Here is a 23,509-nt window from a genome sequence, read left to right as displayed (position 1 = left end):
TAGGACCCAGAGCCTCAAAGGTATTTAGGCAAGTAGCTCTTATTACCTTTGAGGATCTGGGCCTAGATGCTTTTGGAAATTTTGCCCAGGATCTTGGTAAACGTTCAGTTACTAAGATAATGCCAAATGTGCATGCATTCATGGCTAACTCATGGAATTGTAGAACTAGAATAAGAACTTACCGAACCACTATCATGACCATGTATAATGGTATCCCACACAGAATCTTCTATTAGGGACTTCTTGTCATAGACATCGATAAGTTGACTGACACTGCGATGTAAAGAACCTTGGGAGTAGGTACGACTCATCTGGCTTTGACTTGGTATCTGTAGAACGGAAGTACTTCGGTTGCTACGATTACTCAAAGGAGAGCTGGGTCCTGGAATTTTTGTATCTGATAGTCCCTAGGAATATTGGAATAAAAAGGATTTGCTTATGAAAGGTTTACATGAAAAATGTAATAGATTAGCATTTCAGCTCAAATAAATTTCTGTTGCAAAATAAAGCTCTCGAAAATAACTAATTTTGTAGTAGAAGCCATAGTAGTAAAGTAACATGATAATGGTAGAGGTTTTTAGGCTGATAACAGAACATCATTATCACTAGGCTCCAGCTATTGTTCCCTGTGGAAACAATGGCTTGCTGCAATGCGGTTTAACAAGGTGATCTCTTGAAGATCTTTTGTTAAGCATGCAATTGAAACGCATCACCACAGTAATTGCCATTCCATTTTAGAACCAGGAAATAGACAACTGATGCAACACTTGCAAGGTTAGGAAACACCTGGCTTATTTGGCAGGGGACAATACCTGGCAATTTTAGCAACTAGATTTCAGAAAATGTTTTGGGAACTTGTGTAACTATGCTGTCCCTATCCACCATTTGACCTTTCTCGCTTTCCAAAAAGTTGTGTAAAACAAATTATATGTTAAATGGACAAGTAGAGCCCCAAATAGTTTTTCTAACATACTGTAGTGTGTGTGTTTCAGTAACACACTGCTATGCACTTGCTTTATTATACACTCTAAAGTAGCTGCTATACATCACTTTGGATCATCTATCTCAGAATTTTCAACTGCTAACAGTTGTGCAGTAATAAAACATGCACCATGCAAGAAATTCTCATGCAAAACACTTCAGTTAATTACAGGTTTGGTTGCCACAGCACACAGGTTGCATACTCGCTAACTATACCTCAAAATGCATCGTGTAACTTTTTAGAGTAACACTACTTGCAGACTCGGACATCTCGGCAATAGAATCAAACTGAGATTAAAAAGGGAGGAGAGTTGTTAACAGCACTGCTACATTAGCCCAGGTGCTGTGACAAGTGTTTTATTCTGTGATTAGATTACACTGTAAATGGTCAGAGCTATACTGATTTACACCGGTTGAGAATCTGGGCCATTGTACTCAACTACAGGGCAATGGAATGAGTTTTACAATAAAAACTCATGGCAGTTGAAAACTAATTTTGTTGGTCTCTCTAAGGCAGGTTTCACTTGTAGTATTTGTACAGGACAGCAGAGGATGAAAGTTCCAAATTCAAGTCAGTAATTGAGTTTTGTGAAAACCTGCACTGTATGCGGTGTGACCTTGAAAGTGATGATAAAACAAAAATGAATCCCTCCCTCTACAGCATCTATAGCCCTTTCCTAGCAGTTCAGACTAAAATGTGTGTGCAGACATAAGCACTGCAAAGCCTTACCTTATCTCTGCTCTGTGATACTTGTGAAGATGAGATGACAGGAACTTGTAAAGGAGTTGCAATAGGATTCTGATGGCAGGGATGATCAATTAAAGAGGTTTTCTGCATTTTTAAAGCATTGTAGGTGGAGAATATAAAGGGGGTAAATATACGAGTGTGTGGAAGACAAGGAGTTAAACAAAAGGGACAGTATCTTTAATTTTCCCAAGGAGAAATTGGATATAAGGCACTTTTTTTTTCCAATTTAAATTTCTGCCATTTGTTTAGCCGAAGAGGAACCACAATTATATTGTTGAAACTGATGGCACAATGTGCGCCATAGCAGCTTGTGGAATTAATACAGATCTGAATGACTTATTTCAAGCTGTTGACATGTCTGCTTGTACATTGAGAAAAAATAGTGGGGAAGAGGTTGTAAAGAGAGGAGTGATTTAATGGTCTTTAGAACCCAGGAAGCCCTGGCTCCTCAGTACTTATCTTCTTTATCACAGGATTTTCTGTGGGTATGTTACTTTCTTCCTCAGTTTCCATCCGAAAATGGGCATTCTAGTAACCTTCCTCAGTAGGTTGTTTTATATAATTCCTAACGAATGTTCACAAGTATTACTGGACTCCTTTCCTCAGCTCCAAGCGACTATTGTGACATGTGACTCTATGGCAAGCTAGGCTATTTTCAAGTCTCACTTTGTATTTCAAAAGCTAAATTACGATTATTATTTTTAACAGTTCCTCATTTAGCCTTGCCACACAATGTTTCTAAGGCAAGCAGCCCCAGACTCAAGGGGGTCCTTCTGAAAACAGACACATTTTCCTTTAAGGTACCCACTTGGCCACCTAGCTCAACACCACTCCATGAGGAGCCAGAACACTCACAGGCCCTTAAGGGGCTACATAAAGATCTAAACTGGCAGCTTAATGGGTTGTTAACATAATTCTTTAAATAAGGATATAAGACATGAGAGCATCATGCTTACTAATCAGTGGTGTTGCGCCTGACAAACTGAGCAGCTGTGGCAGGTGAGGGCTACTGTTCCCTGATGAAGGGCACATTACAGAAGCACAAGATGGCTGGATGAATCCATAGAAATACCACCCTTCCTCTTTCTAATATGACAACCAAGCTCCTGGAAGGCAGGGTTCTTAACAATTTTTGCTTATACTCGTACATGCTAAACAGTGAAGAATGTGTTAAAGCCCCCAATTCAGCTTTTACACCAGAAAATACAATTGCAGCAGGCCCAAGCAGCCCTCAAAGAAAGATGTGAAGCAAGAGGGAGCAGGGGATAGGAACGGGAAGGAAAAGGCACAAACATGCTTTTGGTTGCTATAATTATCTAGGATTTTATACTGTCATCTATCACCATGGTATCTGAGGAGTCTATATGTGTCAGCAGGGTTTAAAATGCTGTGGTTTTGCATTCACTGAAGTCAGTGGCAAAACTCCCATTGACATTAATGAGTGCTGGATCAAGCTCATAGTTTGTAGAATTGTACTCAGTCACTTGAAATAATGGGAAACTAGTGAGCACTATTCTAATATTTATTCCTTTTGCCTGAGAACTAATTTACATAATGGGGCAACTCCTCAGCTAGTATAAATAAGAATGACAGACTAACGATTTCCTGAATGAACTTCACTGAATTAAGTTAAACCTTATTGAATTAGTTTTCATTGTATTAAAATGCAAATATGTATGGTGAGATTGTATGGAATTTATTTAGTAGGAAGATTAATGCAATCTCTGGAAGGTAGGAGGAAGTCCAAAGGTCTTTTTGGAATGATATGTGTGAAGTGGATTTCTTTAGAAAGAGCTTGAGCGAATTCTCCCCCTAGTTCAAATTCGGTTCTCCAGGGTCCAAGAGACCAAGAAAGGTGTTTGGGATAAATAACTTGAGTTTGTTTACACTGACTCAGAGGCTTCTTCCTGATCCAGCAAATGGACAGGACCCCAGCTCCACAGAGGGCCACAATCTTTAGGGTAAGGGTGGAAGGCTGTCAGAATCCATGTTAGGATTGGGGTGGACTCTGGTAAGCTTGTTAGCATGTGTGTAGGTTATTTTTTTTTTTTAAATATGTTTTCACCTTAGGAATAAAGTAGGCTTGCAAAGGAAGTGCTATGCAGTAAGTTAGAACTGTTGACAATCAGTCTCTGAAGAGAGCGAGCAGGTGTGCTTGGGCAACCTGTCTGTGCTGGGAAATACAAAGGGAACAGCACAGCCTGGGAATACCCGGTTAGAAGGGGAAAAGAGACTAGTCTCTACCCAGAAAAGCAACGGTTGTGGAGCTAGAAACCAAGAGTTGGTGCCTTTACTGGTCCACTATGGGGAAATACAGGTTTAGCTGCCCTGAACTGTGACAATAAGCATAGCTTGACTGAGTCAGTGGGGCTATATTGATTTACAGCAGCTAAGAATCTGGTCCAATCAGCGTATCGATACCTGAAGAGTGACCTCCCCAATAATACAATAAAGCTAAAGATGTCCTACCCCTGTGTCATTTAAGGAATTAAACACATCTCAGTCTTCCTACCACATTCATCACTGAGGTATCTGACCAAGAAAAAAACCCAGCCAAGTTCTGTTGCTTATTTGAACGGTAGTCACCACTTACTCCCAATTTACAGCTTGGCTCTTTTTCTGGGTTTTGTAGCTTACAGATCTTTCACGTGAAGCAATATGCACCTTTTCCCTCTTACTATATTTAAATTGTAAGTTAATGCCCTTAGACTGCACCATTATCTTTTGTAACATATGTTCCATTGCAATAACTCTGTACAATAAAAATACACATTATTGTGCTTTGCATGACATACCATGTGTGTGTCTCCTGGTGAATATACAGTCATTGGTGATGTCCGCTTTTGGAGTGGAACTAAGGGAGGTCTTTCTCTTGCATATGGTTGTTTTTTTATTTTTCTTCGTAGAATCAAGGATAGAAAAATAGCCAAGAGGATCAAACCTAGAACTGCCATGAATATCACAAACCACAGTTCAGTATAAAATTTTGCATATTTAGTCTCTGCTTCATCCTTTTTTCCAGGCGTTGTTAATATAGGACCTGTATAATCCAGGGAGGTAAAAGGGAAACATTATTTTAGAAAGCAGGTTAGTCATAGATCGTCCCCTTATTTTATAATATATTAGAAAGAAGTCTGAAGCAGTTTGTCACATTGTGCTTATTTGCACTTATGTTCAAGGTGGTGTAATGGTTCAATATGCTAGTGGGCTGTAATAAAAAGCTTACTGCACTCAAGAGACCATGTTTAAAGTTCTGGCATTGCTGCCTGGGTTGGAAATCACCATTGCACTAGCATCTCCTAAGACAGAGGAGGGGGGAATTCGAAAAAGGTTGATCAAAGTAACCTTGAACAGTTGAAACAATGGTGGGTAATTTCAGAGAGGTGCAGACAGAATGTTTTCTGCAGCGTGATAGCCCAGCACACGAAGCAGTTGCTACTGTGGACACTGCAGCACAGATTATAAAACAATAAAACCACAAAAAGAGGCCAAATAAAATAAAAAGCGTAGGACAGGGACATGAAAAAGATACACAAAGTGTTTCATTGTTCCTTCCGATACATGGTGCACATTACTGCACAGCTTAGAAAAATCAATCACGGGGCGGGGGGGGGATGCATTGTAGCTTTGCAGGACATTCAGCAATGCATCCAAAAATGGCTGAGTGTGCTAGAGTCCTAGAAACAAAAACAGAAGAGAGGTGACCTCTTTGCCACAAAGCCATGTCTAGGTTATAAAAAATACATACATTGTTTATTAGCCACTCCTCAACAGGAAGGAGATCTGGCCAAGGAAATGAAATTCGGTGTCAACATTGTGTCTAACAAAACAAAATATTTTTGGCGCTAAAGTCCTATTTCAGCTTCGGTTCAAAGACATTTAAGGGGTTTTCACACTGTGATTATCTTATACCCCATTTCTGGTTCAGGAAGCAAGGTTTTAATGCAATCTGACAATCTCCTCCACGCTTCTAGTAGATTAAAAATTAATCCACTGCTCCTCCACACCTGCATATTGAGACTGGCCCACACTGATGGCTTAATACTAACTTGGATGTGGCTCACAGAGAAAACTAATATCAGCACTTGTGGAAAGGGATCTTAGCTATGGGCCAACAATGGGTACCCATGGCAATTTATAATTGTTTACATCTGCCAGGGCTCTGCTTCCAGGAATTTCCATTGTCTCTTCTTAGAAACCTGGTGTGGTGATTTGCTTGTGGATGATATGTCTGAGATATAACTAGTGGTCAAAAAAGAAAAGATGTTTGGTTGCATAAGGAAAGGGATGAAGAATAATATGGGAAGTATAATGGCTTTATACAAATCCATACTACAGCCTCATCTGAAGTGCTGTGTGCAGTACTAGGATATTGCACAATTGGGGGAGGGGGTTCAGAGAAGGGTGACGAGTGATTAGGTACATGGAAAAATTCTCACAGAAAGGCTGAAACGATAGGGATTGTTTACCTTACAAAGGAAATGAATACACGGGGACATGATACAAGTATATAAAATAATGAATGGTCTAGAGAAGGAAAATGGGGAGCTACTGTTCTCCCTGCCACACAACAAAGGGGACATCCAATGAAATTCAATGGTGGGAAAGTCCAAACTGAAAAAAGGAAATACTTTTCACATGAAGCACAATTAGGCTGTGGAACCCACTGCCACAGGATGTTGTTGAGGTTAAGAACATAACAAGATTCAAAAAGGGAGTGGACATTTGTATGGCTATCAAGAACATAAAGAGTTATAATGCTTATTGCTAAAAAGGGTTTTAAAGGAATGTTATATTAAAACTTTGTATTTCAGGTTTTAAGCCAATCTCTGTCAGAGATCAGGATGAGACCTAAGATGGGGGACAGATTACTCCACCTCTGCCTACTGTCGGGTTCTTACATCGTCCTCTGTCGTTGGCCACCGCTGGAGACAGGCCTAAATTAGGTCTATACCTATGTTCCTATGTATCTAACAGCAGCAAAACCTCTGTATCTGGATGCTCTTTGGGCAGGCCAGGGCCCTGACCCTGCTCTCCTCAGAGTGAAAGACAAAATTTCCATTGATTTCAACAAGATCAGGCCCTGTGTCAACATCCCTCTTCCTCAGCTGAAGACTGGAAAGCTCAAGTTTCAGCCTATTTATTACATAAGAACATAAGGCGGCCATACTGCGTCAGACCAAAGGTCCATCAAGCCCAGTATCCTGTCCTCTGACAGTGGCCAATGGCAGGTGCCCCAATGGGAATGAACAGATAGGTTATCATCAAGTGATCCATGCCCTGTCATCCAATCCCAGCTTCTGGCAAACAGAGGGTAGGGACACCATTCCTGCCCATCCTGGCTAATAGCCATTGATGGACATATCTTCCATGAATCTATCTAGCTCCCTTTTGAACCCTGTCATAATATTCACAATACCCTCTGGCAAGGAGTTCCAGAGGTTGTTAGTGCGTTGCGTGAAAAAATATTTTCTTGTGTTTGTTTTAAACCTGCTACCTATTAATTTCATTTGGTGGCCCCTTGTTCTTGTATGATGAGAAGGAGTAAATAACACTTCCTTATGTACTTTTTCTATACAACTTATGATTTTATAGACCTCTATCATATCCCACCTCCCCTTAGTTGCCTCTTTTCCAAGCTGAAAAGTCCCAGTCTTATTAATCTCTCCTCATACAGAAGCCGTTCTATACCCCTAATAATTTTTGTTGCCCTTTTCTGAACCTTTTCTAATTCCAATATATCTTTTTTGAGATGGGGCGATCACATCTGCACGCAGTAGTCAAGGTGTGGGGAAACCAGGGGTTTATATGATATTTTCGGTCTTATTATCTATCCCTTTCTTGATGGTTCCCAACATTCTGTTCGCTTTTTTGACTGCCGTGGCACACTGAGTGGATGATTTCAGAGACCTATCCACAATGACTCCAAGATCTCTTTCTTGAGTGATAACAGCTAATTTAGACCCCATCATTGTATATGTATAGTTAGGATTATGGTTTCCAATGTGCATTACTTTGCATTTATCAACATTAAATTTCATCTGCCATTTTGTTGCCCAGTCACCCAGTTTTGTGAGATCCTTTTGTAGCTCTTCGCAGTCTGCCTGGGACTTAGCTATCTTGAGTAGTTTTGTATCATCTGCAAATTATGCCACCTCACTGTTTACCCCTTTTTTCCAGATAGTTTATGAATATGTTAAATAGGACTGGGCCCAGTACAGATCCCAGAGGGACACCACTATTTACCTCTTTCCATTCTGAAAACTGACCAGTTATTCCTACCCTTTGTTTCCTATTCTTTAACCAGTTACCAATCCATGAGAGAACCTTCCTTCTTATCCCATGACTGCTTATTTTGCTTAAGAGCTTTTGATGCGGGATCTTGTCAAAGACTTTCTGAAAATCTAAATACACTATATCCACTGGATCTCCTTTGTCCGCATGCTTGTTGACCCCCTCAAAGAATTCTAGTAGATTGGTGAGGCATGATTTCCCTTTACAAAAAACATGTTGACTATTTCCTAACAAATTATGTTCATCTATGTGTCTGACAATTTTGTTCTTTATGATAGTTTCAACCAATTTGCCCGGTACTGAAGTGAGGCTTACTGGCCTGTAGTTGCCAGGGTCACAACTCTGGAGCCCTTTTTAAAAATTGGCGTCACATTAGCTATCCTCCAGTCATTTGGTACAGAAGCTGATTTAAATGATAGGCCACAGATGACAGTTAGTAGTCCTGCAATTTCACATTTGAGTTCCTTCAGAACTCTTGGGTGAATACCATCAGATCCTGGAGACTTATTACTGTTTAGTTTATCAATTTGTTCCAAAACCACCTCTAATGACACCTCAATTTGGGACAGTTCCTCAGATCTATCATCCAAAAAAAATAATGGCTCAGGTTTGGGAATCTCGCTCATATCCTCAACAGTGAAGACCGATGCAAAGAATTCATTTAGTTTCTCTGCAATGGCCTTATCGTCTTTGAGTGCTCCTTTAGCATCTCGCTCATCTAGTGGCCCCACTGGTTGTTTAGCAGGCTTTCTGGTTCTGATGTATTTAAAAAAAAAATTGCTATTACTTTTGGAGTCTTTGGCTAGCTGTTCTTCAAATTCTTTTTTGGTCTTTCTAATTATAGAACTATTGTGATGTCACCACCCCATTCCAGTCCTCCAAAGAGACCTGCAACCAAGAGATGGGTCAGGACTTGATCTTTCTAAGGTTTAACAAAAAGAAACTCACCGCCAAAGCATGTAGCATTTACAAAAAACCAAGAAGCTGTTCCTTTCAATTCTGAAGGAATATAAAGGACCCAAAGGGTTTTGATTTGCTTTGTATTTCAGCTTTAACACAGGCAGTAAGATACCATCCCTATCGTCGTGCTGATGTACATTGTTAGCAGGTTTTGCATTTGATTGACTTTTTGATGGGAGGGAAAGAACTGTGTGTGAAATTCTCATTGGTTTAAAAAAACTCCAAGACAGCACCTGCTTCAATAAAGAGAAACTTCCTGAATGAATTCACCTGGTGATAAAAACACATTAGCCACATACTTTAATGCTTCAAGAAACAACTTGGGCCAGATCAATAACTTCTATTTCTAAATCTGATCTGATCCAGTATGTGTTACACCTAATTGCTCAACACAAATTCACACATTAGTAAGAGCTAGGTAACGTCTCTACATGTTTACCAAGTCCAGTAGCAGTGCTGTATTTGATCACTGGTGTGATGGCGCTCCCTTCATCGGTGGTACAGGTTACTTGAAAGAAAAAGGCTGAATAAAAAAGGCAAAATACAGAGTTACGAATCTCAAATGGGACTATCAAAATGCTTTGGCCCTGATCCTCCAACAAGATCTGCTAATGTGCACTGCTGCATTCAGGCATAATCAGAATGGGACTCCCCACAGACACAACAGTCAACACGAGTGGATCCTAATATAGTACTGAAGCCTGATTATCCACTAATATTCAGATATTAAACTGTATATTACAGTTGTATTGTTAGTAGTTATTGTTATATTCCCCTATAACCTCCCATTATCGCATGCTCATAACTTTCCAAATCTGACAGTCAATTTTTAAAGAAACTTCGAGAAAAACCCTCAGCCCTGTTTATTATAATGGGAAGATACAAAACCCCCAAACAAACCCTTCCTATCGTTAAATAAATAAACGTTTTGAATAGGGGTTATAGCAAAAAAGGTTGAAGTTTGAAAGCTGAAATCTAGCTGAACCATAAATTTCCTCGAGGGCTAGTGATTTTGCTTGTCTGAGGAATTGTTTGATTACATTAGGAGCATTTGAAAATGGCAGTGGTCTTTATCAAGTCACAAGGTGAGATGAACTGTGCCCACATGCGCAGCTAGCAAGCAAATACATTAGAGAAGTTCATACTAAAACTTGTCAAAAGACAGCTGGACAAAGTTTTGTGCCATACTTTCTGCACACATTGCCCAGCACAGTAGTCCCTTGCCCCACCAAATTGTGTTATTTGGAATGATTTCTAACCGATATGCCTTCTACCCGCTTCCGTGATTTATCCAGGGCTCAGTCCTGCAAGGTGTTGAGCACGCTAGCCCAATCCAGCAAAATACATAAGCATGTGGTTAACTCTAAGCATGTGAACAGTCCCATTGACTTCAGCAAGACTACTGATGTGCTTAATGTTAAGCATGTGCCGGATTGGGCTAATGTGCTCAGCACCTTACAGAATTGAGCCCTGAAAGGGTCATGGTGGGGGTAGAGAGCACATCATATCTTTGTCCACTCCTCCTTTTGAGAGGAAGATCTGTAGTAAACTCCAGGAGGGCAGCCTCACAGTGTTTCCTGGCCATCTACACCCATCCCATGGAATTGGTAGAATTTATTCCAGAAACATAATCAATTCCCCTCACCCGCCCCTGTACCTCAAATAACCACTGTTCCTATAAATCACAGTAGGTACTAAAATGGTTTTGATGGAAAACTGCATTCAATCATCAGGATAAAGAGTACCTTACTAAGCATACACCATCAGCGTTCAAGGAAACTAGAAGTCTAAAGAGACATTCCACTGATGTGCATTGGCTGGCTGACTTCGTAAAATTTAACATGTAATAAAACTAGATAAACACAGTCCTTAAGCTATAGAAATGGGAAACTGAAACTGACTTTTGTCAGATGTCCTTGGTAAATACAGCCTGGTGTCAAAGCCACTATAGACACGCTGGGCTCCCTCAGTTAACACATACTCCTTCAGCTGTCCGTTCAATAGGAAAGTGTGACTCCAGTCTAGGTAGATCATGGATAAATTGCTGACAACAGAAAATGGAGCTTTGTACTGAGGTACTGGGGGGGGGAAAAAAGGAAACAGCTCATTTATAAATTGTAGGCATCTTACTGGGTTGCACAAATAAATGCATCAAATAAGAAGTGTAACAGGCTTTCTCACATACATACCCCCGTATGGAAAAAAAACAAGGAGACTGCACTTGCATTATCACACTGAAATATATTGTATCTGCATCCTAAGTGAAACCCACAAGGAAAATTAGTAAAATTCAAGCGTAAGCGCCTTGGAGCAGGGAGTCTCTGTTCAATGCCTCGTATAATGGGCTAGATTCGGGGGTACAGGCACCATTGTAATACATAATAATAATAATTAATAATGAAATGGCTTCCAAAAATTAAGGATCAAGACATCAAAAATTCAACACAAGGAATGAGTTATATTCTATCAGCTGCACTGGTAAAACTCTACTGGAGTTAATAGGGTTATACCGTGAAACAGACCAAGACCATGTTCTGTTAAATAACAAGACTGGCACCAGAGCTTAAAGTGGTATGAAAAAAATGTGTTGCAGGGTGGGAGGGAGTGGGATGGCCTGTCATCTTCTAGAGAAATGAAAACACTGGCTGTGCCCTGGCTTCCCCCCAATATAATTTTTGCTCCCAGTGTTTCACCTCTGCTCCTCCTGGGGCACAGCATCCTTTCCCCCAGACAGAGTGGGGAGGAGCTGCTGCTGGGCTCTTTCTGCTCCCACCTCTTTCCTCCACAGAGAGGAGGGTGAGAGAGCTCTGCCTGGGTCTGCAACTGCTCTGATTGGCTGCTTACACCCTAGGCAGGCAGGCAAGCAGGGGTGGCAGGTTTGTATAATTTTTGGTGGTGACCAGAACGGGTCCAAGAACCCCCCGATGAGGCGGTTTGGGGTGTGGGAGGGGGCTCAGGGCTAGGGCAGAGGATGTGGGGTTCATGGTGCAAGAGGGGGTTCAGAGCTGGGACAGAGGGCTCTGGCTGGGGGTGCAGGCTCTGGGGTGGGGGCTGGGGATGAGGCGTTTGGGGTGCAGGTAGGCTGCCCCCGGGGCTGGGGCCAGAGAGGAGGACTCCACAGTCCTCTCCCCGCCGGCAGCAGCGAACTCTGTGATAGGTGCTCCCCTACCGCCCCCCACCCTGGCAACACACTTTCCCTGCATGACTGTCACTGCATGTGCTCCTAGGGCCCCTCTCAGGTCCAGGAAGCCCCCTCACTTCCCCTGAGGTGGGTTCTGGGTGGGGCTGCCATCACGTATGGTCCTCCTCCTAGCCGGTGAGGCAGAGCAGCGTGGAGTGGCAGGGCAACTGCCCGCTGCCCAGGGTGCAGGCAGGGCTGGGGGAGAGACCCGGTCCAGAACATTGATATAACTCGCCGCCCATGCAGGCAAGTATCCAATCCTAAGGGGTTTTCACCCCAGGCAGGACTGAAATGAGCACCCCTCTGCGACCTGGCTGGAGCTATTGGAACTTTATTTGTTGGCTCTAGGACGCCTTTCAGCCAGGTGTACTTTAAGCACTGACTGGCACACAAGGTTCCTATCCATGGAGACACCACTGGTTAGTGTCTCCTGGATGGTAAAATAATTGTCTCCTGTTTTGTTGCATTTTTCCTCTCATTTAACAGGTAAAGTATCTTTATTACTATTAACTGTAATTGGAGGCTATTTTTCATATCAAATCAATATTTATTGCAACTAAGCCCAAAGCACTAGCTGAAGTTAATATATTTGTTCTCCAAACCAAACTGCTTTGAGAGTGAATTATGTCCTTTTGGCATCCATTCATTTTTAAAGCTTTTTCTTGAACCATTAGTTTATTTTCAGAGATAGTTAAAAAGCCTTACAAACAGCAATTCAAGTACAATAATTCACTGCCCTGACTAATCAATCAGTAGTGCAGTACATTAGTATATCATCAAGTCCTGGTTCCCAAATATTGTCTTCGTTGAAAGCAACTTCACATACGTAATGCAGACATGTTAATTTGTTATGCTTTTGGCACTGTACTTACAACAAAGAATGCCAATAAACCACTGCCTCCTTTTTTAATGAAATGTTTTAGGTCTTCCTAATGAAGGAGACACAATGAACCACAGTGAATGCAAAGATTTTAGCGGCTTGGAGAGGTTGATGTGGAATACATCAATATTGTAATTAACTTACTAATGCATAGCACTGCTCTCTACTAGATCAAATCAGTACTGTTCAGTTGAGTATCATAGGCTCTGTACTGCTAAGAGCTAAGGGAGATTCTCCTTTAACTCAAGTGGCAGAAACCTATGCTTCTGGAGGAAGAGAATGTAAATTCAATCTCCAGTGTCACAGTGGAGTTCAGAATGGCTGTAGTGTGCAGCATAAGGACAACTGTGAAGTTCCTTGAACTTTATTGCAACACATTAGTGGGATTGTATAGAAGTTTCATGATTTATTGGATTAGGTTTGAATAATTTACCTACTGAGTTACTATTGATGTAAACAGGATTTTAAGTCTTTGGGCCAAAGTATGCCAAGGAAATTTACTCTGCCAGCGTATAGATTGCCAAGGCAAAATACCCATCGTATTCCTTAGGTGAATATTCTGGATATGATCCTATACTTACAAAAAAGCAAACAAACCACCAACCCAAAACCCCAAACAACCCCCTCCCTCCCATTTTTAGGAAGATGTTAAACTACTACAAATTCAGTGTAGATTAACCTAGGGTTACCATATTCAAACATTTAAAAAAGAGGACACTCCATGGGGCCCCGGTCCCGCCCCCGGCCCTGCCCCAACTCCGCCCCTTCCCCGCCCCAACCCCACCCCTTCTCCGCCCCCATTCCAACCCCTTCCCCAAAGTCCCTGCCCCAACTCTGCCCCCTCCTCTGAGCACCCCGCATTCCCCCTCCTCCCTCCCGCTCTGATCTTGGTTGGGGGTTGCTAAGTGCTTCCCTGCTCCCCACTCGCCCCACAGCCCCTGCAGCCTCTATGCCCTTGCCTGCCCTGCTCCTTCTCACCCTGCAGCCTCTGCACCCCTCTGCCCCTGCAGCCTCTGTGCCCCCTGCTCCCCACTCGCCCTGCAGCCTCTGCGCCCCCTGCTCCCCACTCGCCCGGCAGCCTCTGCACCCCCCCACCCCTGCAGCCTCTGGGCCCCCTGCTCCCCACTCGCCCTGCAGCCTCTACACACCCCCCCGCCGCCGCCGCCTGCCCTGCTCCCCCCGCTCACCCGGCAGAGGGAGAAATGCAGGCTCCACGTGGACTCAAACACTTCCGAGCTGCTCTGTGGGGGAGGAGAAAGCGGGGGAGGGGGAGGGACTCTGGCTGCTAGAGGCCCTAGTGGCTGCGAGCAGCTTTCAATCAGGCCAGGCGTCCAACCAGCTGCGCCGCACTCCGCAGGAGGGGAAATCCCGGACATTTCTACTTCATTAGAAATCCCCCCGGACAGCCATTTAAGGCTGAAAAAGCCGGACATGTCCGGGGAAACCCGGACGGATGGTAACCCTAGATTAACCTAGACTGTAAGCACAATGCCTATGTATTAAATTGCTACCTAAACCTCCAAGAATGCTTAAAGCACTGTATATGAATGCTTAATAATAAGGAATTCTTCACGTCATTTTTAAAGATGCTAGACCTCATGAATGGCCCAATTCTAAAAGCACTACTGCAGGCAAAATCCTGTGAACTTCAGTGGAAGTTTTGCCTGCACAAAGCCTGCAGGATCAACCCCCACAAAACCCACACAGCCCTCTTCTAAAATTTCTGCCCCCACTTTATTTTGTTTGCTCCAATCATTATTACACCCTGCCTACCACTTTACTGGGCATATTTCTTTTTATTAAACTGTTGCCTTGTTAGGATGCATTAATGAAAAATATGACATACTTAATACTTCCCACTGAACAGAATTCATAATGGAAGGACAAGGAGCTTAAACTAAGAAAAGAAAAAGTTAGGCTAGATGCCAGGAAAGCAGGTCTGACCAGTAAGAGCAATCGAACAGTGGATTAGACTTCCCAGAAGTGGGTGGCTGAGACATAATTACTGGGGATGTTAAGAACAGTTTTGGAAGGATGCTAGTGGGAATGATGTAGTTAGTTCCGTGAAATGGATGGGAACAGACTAAATGATCCACATATTTTTTCCTGGAGCTATATAGTTCCACAGATTAGAAAGATGGGTATTTCAGACTCATGAATTGCTCTGTGTGGTCACTGTATACTCACACTCCTTCTTGGTAGTAAAGCTGGTCCATTCGGAAGCACTGCTGCCTACAGAATTGTAAGACACCACTCTCATGTTGTAGACTGTATAAGGCTGAAGATCACTCACATTGGAATTCTGATCTTTACCTGTATACTTCACTTCAATTGGTCCAGGGTTACAGGTCTTTGCCTGTATTTGTAAATGTGGAGGGCAAGCAGTGTACATGTGGAGTTCATAGCTAGAGAAAAAGATTGACATTTTGATGAAAGTCTTATAAGAGGAACAAACAAACGATCAGTGAGCACTGTTTCACTCTGGCTGCTAGATATCTGGTTACTAGTTAATAGGATGGACATCAACTTCATTGCTTTTGGGCACTCTAAATCCCATTCAATCTCTAATGCTTTGGTCCTGATTTTAGGGTGATGACCTCTAATCCCATGCCCACAAACAATTATGCTTGTAGTTCGACAGCTACAATATTGTGCCTACAACGAAACTGTGGATGTACTCACATCTAACTGCTTGCGCCTGCAAATTAAGTAGTTAAATCTAGCTACTTATCTTTAGTATTTATAAGATATCTATATCTGTGATGCCAGTTACTCTCTCAACTTATTGCTGGTGCAAAACAGCAAGTGCAACTATTTGTTGTTGCACAATTGCACTTGCCTTATTAAGATCCTGGTGAAAATCAGGCCGAGACATTAATCCCTGCTATGCCTTAGCAGGGCTGCATTTCAAGTCCATTCTGGGAGAATATAAATGTGCAATGTCATTACTTTGTCATTACTCTGTCACACACATACCAGGCAGCTGCCATCTTGGGTTTGGATTCATGGCATGCTGAAGATGAAGGAATATGCTGTCCCTCTCTGAGCGGGAACAGGTGACCATTTTAGGAGCATGTTGCTAGTTCCAGTAACTGCTTAAGAACTGAACTTCAGTACAGTACACAACATTGTCCTGAAAACTGGACATTTTGTGGAAGGACTCAACAGGACAGCCCATAGGTGAATCCATACCTAGGCACAGGTAGGGTAACCAGATGTCCCGATTTTGGGGTCTTTTTCTTATATAGGCCCCTATTACCCCCCGTCCCGATTTTTCACACTTGCTGCCTGGTCACCCTAGGCGCAGGGGATTTGAGGAAGTGGGTGCTGGTGCAAGAGCCACATGAACAGCTTTACATTTAATTTTGGTCTAAGTAGGTTTTCCGCTGGCAGAATGGCAGCAGTTCTCGTTAATTCATATTTCATTGATGGTTAAAGATGATTTTTCACTGGTTCTGTTGGCTAAGCTGCAGGGGCACTTGGGGAGTGGGGCAATACAGGAGATTGTACATGAACCTGCCATTTCTATCCAAAATACACAATAGAATCAGCCGGTTTCTGGTGTGAGTACACTCATGAGGCTGTAAAATACAGATTAATTTAGAATAGTACAATTCACTTAGTCTGAGGCTACCAATGAAAACCACTCAGAAGCATCAAGTGCTGCTGCCTGCTTAGGGCTTGATCCTCTACTCGGTGAACTCAGTGGAAAAACTCCTAATGACTCAAATGGGATAGGAACGGGCCCTTATTGAGTGGGCTTGCTGCATGGAAAAATTTACACTCGCTCTCCATAGACTGCACTGGCAACTGATTGGCTTCAAGGTGCAAATGAAGGTGTTGACTTTGATTTATAAAACTCTCCGTGCTTTGGTCCTGTCTAGTCCAGAGAGCACTGCTTTTTCTCCTCCCCCCCCCCCCCGCCTCACAACTGTTGATTTCTATGGCTTTTGCTAACAGTCTCTCTATGTGAGGGCAGCGATAGGAAGTTTTCCATTGAGGAGCCTGACTCCGGAATTCACTTCCCTTATTGCTCCAGCAAAATCCAAGTTTATTAACATTTAGGACACACTGCAAGGTTCCTCTACCTGTACAATGTTTTGCTTGAGAGAAGATGCCCAAGGAGGGCAAGCACCAGTTGGGAGGATTTCTTCTGCGTGGAATGTACACCAATTTGGAGATCATCATCATAATTTACAAATATGTAAAAGAATACTAAAAACAGGGCATGAGATTATCTAAAATGACTAGAGGACTTAGCCACACAACTCCCTATGATCTAAATGGAAATTGTGTGTCTAAATCTCTTAGCTGGCTTTGAAAATCTAAATCAGATTGTGAATCTTACCTTTCCACAATGCCATTCGGTGACCGAGGTTCATTCCACTGGAAAAAAGCTGTTCTTGAGGTTATGGTATGTATATGTGGAGGGGGCTGTTGAGAGGGTGGTGCTGGTTGAGTGGTTAGTTGGGCGACTGGTCCTTTGGTGCAACAGTTGAAACATGTGCAGGCCTCTACACCAACAGAGTATGTGGTGAAAGGTTTAAGTCCATGTATTGTTTGCTGGGTGGCAGTCCCTTCAGACAACTGTAAAAGGCAAGAGAGAACTTTACACAGCACAGGACACTGTAAGTGCTAAGTCGGATTCATTAAATGTTCTAAGTGGTAGGATCTTTGATTTGGTGTGTCCAGGGAATCTAGATTTGATCTTATCTTTCATTATCTAGTCAGACAGGGTGAAATTCACCCAGTGCAGTGGGTCTTTACAAGGCCTTCCCCATTGTTTAAGTCCTGTGATGGACTGCACTCGTGAAGCAGCTATGCACAAACACCTCTACATCCCTATGTGCAGCGTTATAAGGATCCCACTTCTGGCCCTGAAAAGTTGGTGGGCATTGTCAAAGCTTGACAGGCAGATGACAGAACGAGGAGCAATGGTCTCAAGTTTCAGTGGGGGGGGTCTAGGTTGGATATTAGGAAACACTATTTCACTAGGAGAGTGGTGAAGCACTGGAATGGGTTAATTAGGGAAGTGGTGGAATCTCCATCCTAGGAGGTTTTTAAGGCCCAGCTTGGCAAAGCCCTGGCTGGGATGATTTAGTTGGGGTTGGTCCGGCTTTGAGCAGGGGGCTGGAATAGATGACCTCCTGAGGTCTCTTCCAATTCTAATCTTCTGTGATTCTATGAATGTCCAGGAGATCTTTGCATACACAGAGTCAGTGACCCTAATATCCTGCACAAGTGGCACAGAAGGGACATGTCCTCTATTTCAGCCCATAGGAAACCCTCTCAGCAAAATTGAATCCATCAACCTTTAAAGAGAAACTGAATTAAATAGCACAAAGAAATGTGTGTGGATAGGAACTGTGTGGAAAGTAATGGCAGCAAATAACTAAGGAAAAAGCTTCCTGGAGCTGCTATTTCTCCAATTCGCTGCGGTCATTTGTGAGTATGGTTTCCAGATCCAAAGAAATCAAACAGCATGTAGAAAAAAGCAATTTCAAACACAGTAACCACCTGCTGGGTGATTAAGCAAGGCAAATGGCACAGGCCACAGAGTCCCAGGGTGGACAGCAAGGAAACAGAGCATCAAGACAAGACTGAAAGCACACAAAGTCAGAGTTTTATAATGCCTTCCACTCAGTGATGGAGAAGCCAGGCACCCCTGCAGGCACAGCAGCCACACGGCAGGTCTGAGGGGATGAGAAGAGAAAGACAAGAACATGCAGGCTGAAGTAGATATGGACCCAGCTGATCATCGTAAGAGGGATAAGGACAGGCCATGCAATCAGCAAACAGCAGACGGCTCATGCTCACAGACAGGAATGATGAGCAAGGAAGACGGTGTTCCCAGCCAGTTCCATGCCAGATTAGACTGGGGTAGTTGGAGAATGGGCACATACTACTATAAAAGGTGAACAGAGTTAAGCCTTGACAGATGGTGACATAGACACAAAGGCATGGAGGAAATTGAGCACAAGAAATGGGGTGTGTGAAGCATGGAGGGTCCCATTTGCCACTGAATTGCACAGCACTTGAGAGCTGATAATATCAGCCTTACTTTACTCAGACTTGTGTGGCATTTTGCCTTGGTTTGTGCAGTATGGCTCCGGGTACTCTTCACAACCTTCTACCCTGGCCCAAGGTCTGTGGTCACTCCTCTTTTTTGTTTTCAAGTCCAGCTAAACAATGCAGATTTCCTGACTTAGCGAAGTTACCTGGTTTTCTGGCTATTGGTTGGATGCTGCCTTGTAACAGGCCTCAGAGAAGAAACAGAGATGCTCCACAAACTCACTGAAACCTTCAGTGATCCCCTCGTCTGATGAGTCTCTCTTTGTGTATGGGGGAATGGGCATTAGATTGCAAAGTGAAAATCTACTCTTCCCCTTAGTCCAAGGGCCTTTGCATGCTAAGGAACAAGAAGACCCCGTGGAGCACAGCTCTGAAGCACACAGGAGAGGGAAGAGGTCCAGAACCCTCCATGGGCTCCCCTGGTCCTGTCCACCACCCAGCTTGAGCCTCAGAACCACCCAGAGCCCACCATGTTTGGGCCTTCCATGGCCAGAGGGTGGGGCTGGATCTGCCATTTGCACTGTCCTTTTCAATTATTTCCATGCCACACTTGGCTCCTTACATCTCCTTTAGAGCCAGGCCCCCCTGTTTAGCAGATTGCCTGTCTGGTCCCACATACGCGGACTCCAAACTCTCTAGCTGTTGCCTAAACAGTTGACTTACTGAGATTAAACTTCAGACCCAACCTGGGTACAGCAAAGAACTGAGACACTATGGATGGTGTTACCAGCTCAGACCAAAAGAAAGAAACGACTCGTGTCAGATGGTCATTGGATGTTTTCAGATCCTCAAGGCCCTAAGCCTTCTAGTACTTTTTATACTTTTTAAGCAAAGGAACATGGAATTTTTAAAACCTAAAAGCTACTACTATAAACAACATCATTACACTCCCAAAACTGCTTAAATAAGAACAATGATGACAATTAACCACTGGGTGCATGATTTCCCCCCACAATGATATTTCTATTTTCTATGTGGAATCTAACAGACCACAAAAGACACTACACAGCACTTAATCTTTGTGGGGGGGCTATGCAGAGGGGAAGTTACCGTAGGGCTGAAAGGAGCAGATGAAGAAGAGAATTCTTAGACACCCTGTATGCTGTACCTTTCCCAGATGCCCCTGGAGCTGGGATGGGGATGGTCACGGAAGGGGCTCCTATTGCATGCTAGAGACATGACATATGCCCACCTTTGTTCCATGTTAATTGTGAGACACACTGAAAGCCTCTTGCTGTCTTTCTACCAGTTCTTGTAACATTCTGTTGTAGGACTTACTGAGCTACTGGGGGACTGAAACATTCTTAAATGCTATAAAATAACAATGTAGAGTTTATCAGTGCTTTCAGATGCATTTACAGTGGTCGTTATTATAAACTTTTCAGTTTTGCATTGGATAACCAGATAACATTACTGCACTGTTTGCAATATTCCTAGGTGTTTCCAGTACTTTGTATGCTACTACACCATATTATCCCTGTGCCAACTGGAAAGTGTTTCAGGGCAACCACCCTGGCCTTAAAATCCATAAATCAAAACACAGTAATGTCCAAAGGGAGCAGCTGTTTGGTCACCAGCTGTAATTTCTGTCTGATCTTTTTGGGCAAACAGATTTTTGGAAAGTTTGTATTTCAATGTAATCAATAACCTCCCAGGAACATTGCATTGGATCCCCCTGCATTTTCTCACTATATAACACAATGATAAAGGCTCTGGCGTCAAGGTTAATTATTTTAGAAGCACAACATTTAGCTAAGTGGAGACGTCAGTCCTTCTTCGGCCAGAAGAGAGCACTGCTAAGTAGAAAAAAAAAAAGAAGAAGCTAACAGACTTAAAATCCTAAAAAAATGTCCAGAGTTCAACTGGAAATATAAATAGAATAGCTTGATAAACACTCACCACCACATCGGCCCCTCTGGTGCTATTCGAGAACAGCCTGTAGAGACTAACTATCCCGTTTGGCTTAAGAGGGGGGCTGATGTTTACCACAGCTAATGTGGAAGCCACAGTGTGGAACATGGGTGCGTGGAGGCCTTCAGGAGGGGCCGGGCCTGTTCTACAGCGTGCCCAGCTGCTAGGAGTCCGGCCCGCGGAGTTTACTGACCAGACCTTGAAAACACAAAACAAAGAGGAATTTGTGAAGGGTTTGAGCCTGCAAGATGCTGAGCACTCCTGGGAGGTGCTTAGTTGCTGGGGTTAATACAGCTTTACTGGTGGCAAGCTGAAACTGCACTGTAACTTAAGACAATGTTGTGACATTTCTCTAGTCCCTCCATCTGGTTCAAATCAATTCTTTTTAAAGAGGGGAATAAAACATTTTTAAGAACAGAAGAATGGCCACACTGGGTCAGACCAAAGGTCCATCTAGCCTAATATCCTGTCTTCCGACAGTGGCCAATGCCAGGTGCCCCAGAGGGAATGAACAGAACAGGTAATCACCAAGTCATCCATCCCCTGTCACCCATTCCCAGCTTTTACCCATTATGATTAAGGGGGGCAAGTACATTTTCATGAGGTTCCTGCAAGGCTGATTTAAGAACAGACACTTTTGTTTGCCATGTAATACTGTACACAGAGGAGGCCTTAGAAAACTTATCTATCTTACCTAAGATAAGGTAAGAAAGGGCAGCATTCCCTTCACTATTGCAAATTCCAAGGGCAAACTGCAAATACTGACCTAGCCCCAATCCTGCTATTGTATCCCTGCGGGTTATGCCTTTTTGCCTGTGACTAGGTCCAATTAAGTCAATGTGGCTCTGCATGGGATTTAAGTTCCCCTTGCACTGATCCAACTACTGGAGCAGGACCTTAGTGATTTAAGGCAATTGGCAAGTTTTTAAGGGACCCCACTCTATTAAATATATTAATATAATTAATCATTTGGCAAAACTGCCAGTAATCCAAAAAATAATATAAAGAAAACACATTGAAAAGCATGGGTAAGTCAGCACCTCTAAATTTATTCATTTATTTTTGCAATAACATTTGCTTTATTATACTAGCACACAGAGAGTGGTTTCAGTTCCAAGGTTTCAAAACACAGCAGCTTGAATTAGGCCTGATTAAAAACTGCACGTCTCTATGAACTATGCCTACTGATTTTGTCAGCTTCCCAAAACCAGACTGATCTGCAAACTACATAAAACTCAGCACTTATTAAACACAGTCTCCAACAAATCTGCATGAAAATTAAATTTTGCTTTCATCAAGGAGTGCATAAACATATGGAAGGATGTATAATCTTATTTATCAAAAACCATTTGTATAATTAAACACGAATATCATAAAAGGTTGCCTTAGGTCATCATTTGCATGAGTAAGTAATTTGTAGAATGTCAGGTACAATAGACAGAATAGATGGATGTGTGAGCGTATAGGGTTAAATTAGGCTCAATAATAGCCAACCACATAGTGATCAATCAGAATGATAGATCTAAATGGCAATACAAGAGGACTGTCTGAGTGATTTTTAGTATAAGTATTCCTTAGTAAGCTTTCATGTTGAGCAGTTCTAACTACAGTAAAACACGTTCTCACGTAATCTCTGGACAGTTTTTTTTTTTTTAAAGTTCTCATCTTGCTTTTTTAAAAACAGACCCTGGAGAACTTTTAGTTTTCTGAATTTACAACACCTACGTTCAGGGAGCTTACATTTTAAAAGGGGTCAGGTGCAGGAGAGAACCAAAAACATACAAGGGCCTTAAGTGTTGTGATTCAAAAACTGTAGATGTCAACTAAAGTTAAAGAATCAAAGTTACTTTCTCATACTCTTGCTAGCACATAACACTCCTAAAGCAAACTCGACTATAAATCCTATACCAAAAAGTTTGCACAGCATATTTTTCTTTCAGTGATCTCTGCAGAGAAGTTTTCATAAAGTCAAACTCTTTTCAGTCTACTCCAATAGGTCAAACACTAGCTCAGTTAAGTCCTTGCTTCTACAAAGATTTGACAATAGTTGCTCATTTTAAGGAGTATTTTTCTTCATGGATGGCAAGTTCTTAGGCAGGGTGAAGTTCCAAGAGATCCACCTGTATTGACTCAATACCAACCTTGGGGTGAAATGCTCCAGAGTTTTATTCTGAACTATGGGAACATGCCTGTGAGGCCTTAATGAGCAAATCATTTAACTTCTCTTGGCCTCAGTTTAGCCATCTATAAAAGGGTAAATGGACATAAAAATACATTCCTTAAGGGAGTGTTATGATAATTAGTGATAGCAAGCACTTTGAGATTCTGAGATATAAGTATTAATTACAGACATAAATGCTAATATTTAGACACCTGCCTGAGAGTATACGCAAATCAGAAAGTTATACATCCAACTGCTAGCATTTGCACCTGCAGTCAATTGCACCCATTAAAAATTGAAGGCTGTGTCATGATCCCTTCC

The 23,509-nt window shown here is 42.6% G+C and overlaps 1 protein-coding gene across 1 annotated transcript in view; it reads right to left on the bottom strand.

Moving 5' to 3' along the window:
- Window positions 1-23,509, bottom strand: part of USH2A (usherin) — a 584,327-nt gene that overhangs the window by 4,274 nt on the left and 556,544 nt on the right. The window contains exons 66-72 of the mRNA XM_065589441.1: window positions 21,016-21,225; window positions 17,393-17,631; window positions 15,232-15,449; window positions 10,885-11,061; window positions 9,423-9,506; window positions 4,525-4,769; window positions 183-407 (exon numbers count right to left, since the gene is read on the bottom strand). Of these exons, the coding sequence (XP_065445513.1) occupies window positions 183-407; window positions 4,525-4,769; window positions 9,423-9,506; window positions 10,885-11,061; window positions 15,232-15,449; window positions 17,393-17,631; window positions 21,016-21,225 (1,398 nt within the window). The remainder of the gene's footprint in view (window positions 1-182; window positions 408-4,524; window positions 4,770-9,422; window positions 9,507-10,884; window positions 11,062-15,231; window positions 15,450-17,392; window positions 17,632-21,015; window positions 21,226-23,509) is intronic.

This window comes from Chrysemys picta, chromosome 3, assembly GCF_011386835.1.
Source record: "Chrysemys picta bellii isolate R12L10 chromosome 3, ASM1138683v2, whole genome shotgun sequence".
NCBI lineage: Eukaryota > Metazoa > Chordata > Testudines > Emydidae > Chrysemys > Chrysemys picta.
Note: the sequence above shows the minus strand (reverse complement) of the source record. Positions and strands in the feature narration are given on the sequence as shown.